The sequence below is a fragment of the Camelina sativa genome, chromosome 11 (assembly GCF_000633955.1).
Source record: "Camelina sativa cultivar DH55 chromosome 11, Cs, whole genome shotgun sequence".
Taxonomy (NCBI): Eukaryota; Viridiplantae; Streptophyta; class Magnoliopsida; order Brassicales; family Brassicaceae; genus Camelina; species Camelina sativa.
The window spans coordinates 21,315,416-21,324,863 of NC_025695.1; the positions used below are offsets into that span (position 1 = coordinate 21,315,416).

The 9,448-nt window shown below is 35.9% G+C and overlaps 1 protein-coding gene across 6 annotated transcripts; it reads left to right on the top strand.

Moving 5' to 3' along the window:
* On the top strand, nucleotides 3,228-8,365 carry LOC104723982 (CBL-interacting serine/threonine-protein kinase 24). Of its 6 annotated transcripts, none has more exons than XM_010442411.2 (14): nucleotides 3,228-3,374; nucleotides 3,698-3,934; nucleotides 4,037-4,099; nucleotides 4,194-4,265; nucleotides 4,393-4,500; nucleotides 4,592-4,666; nucleotides 4,783-4,962; nucleotides 6,025-6,114; nucleotides 6,219-6,341; nucleotides 7,050-7,169; nucleotides 7,401-7,517; nucleotides 7,709-7,765; nucleotides 7,864-7,938; nucleotides 8,045-8,365. In XM_010442411.2, the coding sequence occupies exons 2-14, from the start codon at nucleotides 3,767-3,769 to the stop codon at nucleotides 8,138-8,140; spliced, it is 1,344 nt and encodes a 447-aa protein (XP_010440713.1). In that variant the 5' UTR covers nucleotides 3,228-3,374; nucleotides 3,698-3,766; the 3' UTR covers nucleotides 8,141-8,365. The 6 variants fall into 6 exon arrangements, with proteins under 6 accessions (XP_010440713.1, XP_010440714.1, XP_010440715.1 ...); XM_010442412.2 differs by having other exon boundaries at nucleotides 3,707-3,934; XM_010442413.2 differs by having other exon boundaries at nucleotides 3,735-3,934.

Below are 9,448 nucleotides of genomic sequence, written 5' to 3' on the forward strand. Positions count from 1 at the left end.
AATGTGAATTGCATAATTGCATAATTGCATAATCAAATCTATAAAACACCCAAGAGAAAAACCAATTCAATCAACTATTGTTAGATTATTTTGTTGAAGAAGGTATCTGGATTTTGAAGAAGAGCTCGATGCATCTCCATAGTCGCGAAGAAACGGCGGCGATGGAGAGCTCTGGCGATGAAACAGCAGCGGTGGAGAGTTCCGGCGAAGAACGGCGGCGAGAGAGGAAGAGAGGATCGAGATCTATATTTTTTTCTTGTTTTTTGTTTTTAATTAAAAAATGAAAGAATAGAAGGAAGGGTATTTTAGTCAGAACATATTTCATTAAATAAGAAAAGGGTATAGAGAATAAAGAGGGAGATAAAAGATTTGTTTTAGTCTAAGAGGGAGTTTTGAGATGTTTACTCCTTATTCGTTCATGGCCTCTACATTCTCTTCATCCTTTCATCTCCTCGACATCGACTGAGAACAAAATTCAGGACAAAATTCAGAAAAAAATTCTCGCATCCTACTTCTTCAAACATAAAATTCATTGCCATCTCCGACTTGAATCTGGGAGAACCAAAGAAGAAGACGAAGAAGAAGAATGGTCTGTCGAAGGTACTATACTTTACATGGGTTCTTATAACCAAAAATTTACAGAAAGTTGTTTATTTGTTTCTTTTAATACCATTATAAGAGTTTTGTTCAACTGAATCTAACACTTGTTTATTTGTTTGACAGTAAAAACCCTAGCTTCGCCTTTTGTTGTGTTTTGGTCTCTCGGTGGTGTTTACGCTTTCTCACCTTCTCTTCCTGAGTCAAAACATCAACAAACATCACCTTCTCTTCTCGATAGAGTTATATGCTTCTCCCTTTTTCCTCATATCTCGCTTTATCGATTCTTAAATTGATTATTGTTTCAGGCAATAGAAGATCTGCGATTAATACTGTAATCCAGATTTGTTGAGTTTATGATTTTGCCTATTGCTTCAGCTAGCCACGAATTTCAGAGTAATTTTGTATTGAATTTTTGATTTTGCCTATTGCTGCACAATTGTTTGCTATTAATACCCTTAATTCATGGTTTTGTGTATAGATTGTTTCTGGGTTGACTTCGTTTACAATGGAAGTGGAGGAAAGCTATAATGGAAGTGGAAAGGTGTAGAGGCTCTGGCTGAAACAAGTGATGAGATCCATGGGCCAATAATTAGGAAGTAGTAAAGAAACAAATTTTTTGTATTTTCTTTATTTTATTTTTTGTAAAGAACTAAATTTTATGTATTTTCTTATTTTATTTTTTGTAAAAAATTGAGTATAAAAATACACCTTTGTACAATACATCATTTGTATAAAATGTAATTAATAGTACAAAATACTGTATACACCTTTTAATTACGTATAAAAATTTACGTATTTATACTTTTGCAAAAACGCTATCTATACAAAATTATATGTATATTATACTTTCATACGAATGCTATCTATATAAAACTATACATAAGAAACACTATCTATAACCATATATTAACTGCTATTGTAATTCATAATAGAATAATTAACTATATATATAGCAAACAACAGCCGCTATTGTAAACTTAACTATTGCATATATAAAACCGCTATGTTTTAAAAAGATACCATAGCATGAGAAAAAACCGCTATGTAAAGTGTCAGACCTATTACAATGGGCAGAGATACAACGTTTACAATAACGCTATAGTAGCTTTAGATTTGGGTAGTAATAATACTGATTTGGGTAAAGTGTCTTCTCCTTTAATAGCAAAAACAAAAGTCCTCTTAACAACTCTACAACATGGCTGGATACGTGGCTACACAGTGATAATTTTCGAAGGTGATTGCGAAGTCAAAATAATCAGTGGCGAATATGATCGATGTGAGATACTTATGTATCACATACTTATGTTCGTCGTTCTTGTAATTTTGTAACAGGTACTCTCTCCAAATCGTGTTTATATGAATTTTTTTACTCTGTTTCTGTAAAGCCCCATCAATATTATTACACTTGATGTTAACTGATACTCCCTCTGTCCATAAAAGATTGATATTTAGAATCTTTTACACATTTTAAGAAAATAATGATTACTGAGTTTAAATATATTTTTTTCTTTGACTAAAGAAATATTATTTAATTTTAACAACAATTCAAAATTTTAAATATTTTCAATGATTACTTCTTGAAGTTTACAAAACATCAATCTTTGTGGGACAAAAAAATATCGCAAAACATCAATTTTTGTGGGACAGAGGGAATACGAGAAATTAATAAATTTTATCAGAAGAAAAAAAGAAAATTAAATGAGAGTCCTACTAATTTTAAATAAGGGATTTTTGTCAAATATGAATAATGGATAATTAAGATGTGGGTGGGCGCTAGCAAATGTGCCGGTGGGACCTAATTCCTTCCCGACGGAATCAGTATATGCAAATGTTGATCACTTTTTAGGGCAGCAGAATCCGGGAGCCCATATTGCGGCTTTCCCTTGGCTTATGTGGTTTATTTGGAAAGCAAGGAATGCACGTGTCTTTGACAATATTGCCGAAAGGCCAGAGGATATTGTTAGGGTAGCAGAGGGTGAAGCTGCAGCATGGCAGCAGGCTCAGATAGAGGATGATCTAGTGACCAGTCCCACCTTTCCAGTAGTTTCGGAGTTGCCAGTTAGGGTGCCTACGGTTTCCCTTCCTTCGGTCTTTTCAGGATATCGATGCTTCATAGCTGGATCTTGGAAAGCAGGGGATTTGTATGCAGGTGCTGGTTGGTGTTGTACCTCGATCCAGACAACGTTGCCGTTTTTGGGTGCCAAGAATTTCAGGCGAAGTCTATCTCCATTACATACTGAAGTTGAAGCGTTCCTTTGGGCGATGCGCTGCATGATCGGCCATGACTTCAGAGAGGTGGCTTTTTATACTGACTGCTCAGACTTGGTGAAGATGGTGTCTTCTCCTTCCGACTGGCCAGCGTTCTCGGCGTACCTTGACGACATCAAGACTGATAGGGAGGAATTCTCTTCCTTTTCTTTATCTTTAATTCCTAGAAATGCTAATTTAAGGGCGGATTCTTTGGCACGCCAAGCGTGTACATCTCCGCACTAAATATTGTTTGTAAACGATTTTCCTACCAATTNAAAAAAAAAAAAAAAAAAAAAAAAAAAAAAAAAAAAAAAAAAAAAAAAAAAAAAAAAAAAAAAAATGTGGGTGGGGATAATTTGATCCGGATTCAATAAAACAGGTCGGATACCCGACCGGAAACAAATCAGCACGGGCGTCGCATTGACGGCTTCACGGCTTTGGCGAATCGCATCATGAGCCTTCCTCCTTCACTGCTACGCGTCTTTCATCAACCTTTCTCTGCCTCCGTTGTCAATCCAATTCAGGTATATTACGATTCGTACTCTCTGTTTCGAACACGGCCAATTCCAAGCTAGGTAGACTTTATTTTGCATCCGATTGAGAAACTCGCAATTTTGGAGCTGTAAGAATTTGAGATGTTGTTTGATTATCTTACGATGATCTTGATCATTACCTTTTCGTGTTGCTGCTGCTGCTGATTTTGGTCGTTTCCCTGATGTCACCAATTTTTTTTGTTTGGAGAGAGGTTGTTGTTTCTGTGTTTCCTTAATTTCACTGATTGTTCTGTAATTTTGGGTTGTTTACAATAGTAATCTGTTCATTGTGATTATGATTTGGCTTGTTTTAGGGATTGTAGTAGGTCCCTGAATTAATCTGATTGATAGCGGTTAGTGGATCAGATACAAATTTGTAAAGAATGATGACAACGAAAATGAGGAGAGTGGGGAAGTACGAGGTTGGTCGCACTATAGGTGAAGGCACCTTTGCTAAGGTTAAGTTTGCGAGGAACACAGACACTGGTGAAAATGTAGCCATCAAAATTATGGCTAAGAGTACAATACTTAAGCACAGAATGGTTGATCAGGTATGTTCTCGAGTGTCCTTGTAAGGTTGCTGCTTTAGTTTGTGTATGGTATGATCTTGATTTCGTTTAACCTCTTTTACGTTGTTTTCTCGTCTTTTCCAGATAAAAAGAGAGATATCAATTATGAAGATTGTCCGACACCCTAACATAGTGAGGTTGTATGAGGTATGTATGATTCCCTGCATCTGCGAATATTTATCTTTTAAAGTGTTTTTGCATCATTTGCCAATCTGAAGCTGGTTCTTCTTCGCGGGTGTAGGTCTTGGCAAGTCCTTCAAAAATATATATCGTTTTGGAGTTTGTGACAGGAGGAGAGCTCTTTGATAGAATTGTAAGGACTTCCATACTTGTGTATGCCTTTAAGTGTCTACTAGTTAAAGCCTCTGTACCAGCTCCTTCACTTTAATTTTCGTTTTTCCAAATCTTTTATTTTTCTTGGATTTCTTCTGTTCATGCAGGTTCATAACGGGAGACTTGAAGAAAATGAGTCTCGCAAATACTTTCAACAGCTTGTAGATGCTGTGGCTCATTGTCACTGCAAGGGTGTCTTCCACCGTGACCTAAAAGTAAAACCCTTTTTTGTTGACCAATTTTACTCAGAATATCTCACAGTGTTGTAACCCTGACTTGTTAACTATGTGTCATTATGATATTCAGCCAGAAAATCTTTTACTCGATTCAAATGGAAATCTGAAGGTTTCAGATTTCGGACTCAGTGCATTGCCTCAGCCTGTAAGTGCTCCTATCTGTTCTTAAGCGGCCACCACTCTTGTTCATTTTAATTCTTTTTAGCAGTGTAAATTTTCTATCTTCTATCCCTATCATCCATTTGTTACATACTCAATCAGGGAGTAGAGCTTCTGCGCACCACATGTGGAACTCCGAACTATGTAGCTCCTGAAGTACTTCGTGGCCAAGGTTACGATGGTTCAGCATCAGATATTTGGTCTTGCGGGGTTATTCTTTTCGTTATAATGGCTGGATTTTTACCCTTTTCTGAGACAGACCTTCCTGGGTTGTATAGAAAAGTAAGTAACATATTTTTTTGAAAATGTTCGTGGGCATTTTTTTGCATACGTATCAGGTATTGGAGTAATCCACATGATTTTCTGTGTGAACTACTGGTTGTTGACAAATAATAGGGTTTCTTTAGAAAGCTAGCATGTTATTGCAATTTTGATCAAGAAAAGATAATGAATTCCTTGCTGTAGGTTTTTCAAACCGTTTATTGTGATTCCACNATTTTTCTTGGATTTCTTCTGTTCATGCAGGTTCATAACGGGAGACTTGAAGAAAATGAGTCTCGCAAATACTTTCAACAGCTTGTAGATGCTGTGGCTCATTGTCACTGCAAGGGTGTCTTCCACCGTGACCTAAAAGTAAAACCCTTTTTTGTTGACCAATTTTACTCAGAATATCTCACAGTGTTGTAACCCTGACTTGTTAACTATGTGTCATTATGATATTCAGCCAGAAAATCTTTTACTCGATTCAAATGGAAATCTGAAGGTTTCAGATTTCGGACTCAGTGCATTGCCTCAGCCTGTAAGTGCTCCTATCTGTTCTTAAGCGGCCACCACTCTTGTTCATTTTAATTCTTTTTAGCAGTGTAAATTTTCTATCTTCTATCCCTATCATCCATTTGTTACATACTCAATCAGGGGGTAGAGCTTCTGCGCACCACATGTGGAACTCCGAACTATGTAGCTCCTGAAGTACTTCGTGGCCAAGGTTACGATGGTTCAGCAGCAGATATTTGGTCTTGCGGGGTTATTCTTTTCGTTATAATGGCTGGATTTTTACCCTTTTCTGAGACAGACCTTCCTGGGTTGTATAGAAAAGTAAGTAACATATTTTTTTGAAAATGTTCGTGGGCATTTTTTTGCATACGTATCAGGTATTGGAGTAATCCACATGATTTTCTGTGTGAACTACTGGTTGTTGACAAATAATAGGGTTTCTTTAGAAAGCTAGCATGTTATTGCAATTTTGATCAAGAAAAGATAATGAATTCCTTGCTGTAGGTTTTTCAAACCGTTTATTGTGATTCCACCCTTAGTTTTGAGCTGTATCATCATTATTTTCTACAGATAAATGCAGCAGAATTTGCTTGTCCACCGTGGTTTTCTGCAGAAGTGAAGTCTTTAATACATAAGATACTTGACCCCAACCCCAAAACAGTGAGTATTTTGCTTCACCATCTCAAGCTTTCAGGTTTGCTATTATTAATTATGGTTCTAGTAATTTTATCTGTTTATCTATGATTGTTTCCCAATTAGAGCAGCGTATTCAAATACAAGGAATTAGGAAAGATCACTGGTTCAAATTAAATTATGTGCCTAACCGAGTAAGGGAAGAGGAAGAAGTCAATTTGGATGATGTCCGTGCAGTTTTTGATGGAATTGAGGTTGGTCATTCGTTTCATTGTATGATTCTCTTTGGTGGTCAATTCCATTCACCTATTTAAAGATCTTTTAGGAACTTTTGGATGACTAAGAAGAAGTGTTTGACTGTTTGCTACAGGATAGAACAAAATAGTAGTCACATGATAAGTACCAAAACTGTAAGCTGCTTTATATGCTTTGAAAGAATTCTCGAGCTTGGTTTTTAAATCAAGTTTCCCTCTCTCTATACATTCGAGTAAATATTAATGAACTTAAAATCACATGCTCAGCCCTCTTCATATTGATAAGATGAATTCTCTATTCTCCACCCAATGCCCAAACCAATTCCCTGGAAATTTTCAGATTACCCAAACACAATCTCCCCCGTGTCCTTTTCACCAGTTAGCTAATGATTGATACTGGCTGTTAACATAGTACAAGCCACTACAAACCACCTTGGGATAATTCCAATGATCTGGCAGTCACAGGCTAGACAATCACTTAACGATATATGTCTCCTACTAAGATTGTGTTAGCTGTGGTATGGCCTATAAATATATAGCTACCGTAAATTTGTAATGCATATTTAGAATATTTAACTAAAACATGGCTTTTGCTCATCTGAAACTGATAGTTAAAAATGTTAAACAGAAACCTCAGTATGTGTGTCTTAGCTCACGCCACCTTTGCTTGCTTTTCATAAAGTTGACCTCAGTTGCATTTGTTCACAGGGCAGTTATGTTGCGGAGAATTTAGAGAACAAGGATGAGGGCCCCCTGATGATGAATGCCTTTGAGATGATTACCTTATCACAGGGCTTAAATTTATCAGCACTATTTGATAGGCGACAGGTAGTACCTGATTGGTCAGAGAGATCTCCATATTATATACTGTATATAAGAATGTCGGTAGGACTATTCATTAAACTTCCCATCTTGACAGCCTTATGATGTTAATTTGATGATGTGCTTTAGTTTCTAGTAAGTATAGATAATGATATAATTGGTTGAATGACACTAGTAGATAGAAATGGAAATCTAAATTGTTCCTGCATATTGATGGTTGATCCTTTGATCTCGCAGGATTTTGTTAAAAGACAAACCCGTTTTGTTTCTCGAAGGGCACCTAATGAGATAATTGCTAATATTGAGGCTGTTGCGGACTCAATCGGTTTCAAATCTCATACACGAAACTTCAAGGTAACTACTTCCTAGCATATAAATTTACTATTTGAAACTGATGTGATTGCCAAGGAAACTTCGTTATCTTTGGCGTCAAAAACGAAAGCCCTAGTGTGAAATATCATTTATCTAATGTTTAGCAAAGGGTAAAGATTTACTATGATTTTGTACGTATAGTTTCTTAATTATGCACTTTATGTGCTCAACAGACAAGGCTTGAGGGATTATCTTCGATCAAGGCCGGGCAGTTGGCTGTTGTGATAGAGGTGAGTATTGCTTATTGTTATTGTAAAATAAGTTTCTTATGAAAGGGATTTGCTTCACGTTAAGGGTATCTAGCAAACTGAAATTAACCTACATGCAGATTTACGAGGTGGCGCCATCGCTTTTCATGGTGGACGTTAGAAAGGCTGCTGGTGAAACTCTTGAATATCACAAGGTTTGTAAATATACATTCAATAACACTAGTTGTACTATTTAAAAGTGTGCAGAATAATTGTTTTTGCAGATTAGAGTTATATATGTTTGTTATTGTGGTATCATAGTTCTACAAGAAGTTATGTGCTAAACTGGAAAACATTATTTGGAGAGCGAGAGAAGGAATGCCAAAGTCAGAGCTTCTCAGAACAATTACGTTTTGATCCCCACGTAAGTCCGACTGAATGTAGTTGACTAGTGTAATAAATGACGTAATTATTCTTCACAAAGATCGGAAGATTTGCGTCTTGAGCTTGTATTACAATTTATTGTCTTGTAGTTTGATTTGGCTATTGGATCTATTTTTCTGTGTATGGCCATACTTGTCAAAAGTTGTCCTCAGTTTGCCCTCGCGCAAATAATCAAAAACCAAGATGGAGGAGAGGTTTGAAAACGGGGTTTCAGAATCTAAAGCTTGCTAATAAAGTAGATATGCATGGTGAAGGAACTCTACTTAAAAACTTTAGACAAGATCACAACCAAAAATGATTTCAATCTTTAATTTACACATGCATTCATATCTATCATTCTTTTTAACATTCATTAACAAAGAACCTTGAATCAAGTTTTGCATTGTCCTCAAACTCATTTGGCTAGGATATAAGGTTAGAGACAAAAGATGGTCTTCTTTTCAAGTTGGTTTAACAAAACAGATCAAGTTTCTCTCATAAAAAAGAACTGAGCTTAAGAGAAGACTAAAAGTTAAAACCAGCTGATGTATACAAGAGCAACATCTGTTTATCCAAAGGTCTCCAAGACGTTTCAGCCCTATCGTTCTAAACCCAAAAGTTGGTCATATTTATACCATTTAGAGCATGTACAGGCGGGAGTTCTCACCAAATCTCTCACCAATTAAAAAAAGAAAAATATTAAAAACTGGAAGAGAGAGTTTGAGTAAATTCTGTTTTGAGAAATTTTTGAGAACCTCATGAGAGACTCATTAAACACATGTCAATAAGTGATTGGTTTTAAGTTTATTTTTTATTTAAAATTTAAATAATTAACTAAATTAAATTAGAACTATTAAAATATTATATATGAGAGACTATGAGAGTCTCTCTGCACTGCACATGCTCTTAGCAATAATTCTTTTTATACATCTTTTTTTGTACTTAGCCTTAGGAGGGAGTTACTTCTAATCATTATAGCGGATTGGAATTCTTCTTATTCACTATGGCTCTCTTTCTTTTCTTCTTAGAACTCTAAACACCTTAAGAGTTTTGTTTTGTTTTCTTTGTTTAAATTTTTCTTGCACATCCCAAATCTTTTACTATACTTGTAAACCTTAAAAACACATTCCCCCTCCTAAAGACTCCTTACCTTTTTCTTTCTCTTTTGTTCTTTTCTTTTCTGTGCAAATCCAATCCCAAGACCTAGAATCAAGTTCCCACCTAGTCCTAACCAGTTGGAATAAAGCGAACTAGAACTATACATGATCTTACTCTTTTCGGCTAAAACCTAACACTTTCTAA

Coding starts and splice junctions, on each gene's coding strand:
- LOC104723982 (XM_010442411.2), top strand. CDS start 3,767: ATGATGACAACGAAAATGAGGAGAGTGGGGAAGTACGAGGTTGGTCGC. Junction 4,963..6,024: donor TTCCTGGGTTGTATAGAAAA/GTAAGTAACATA, acceptor TATTTTCTACAG/ATAAATGCAGCAGAATTTGC. Junction 7,939..8,044: donor AAACTCTTGAATATCACAAG/GTTTGTAAATAT, acceptor GTGGTATCATAG/TTCTACAAGAAGTTATGTGC.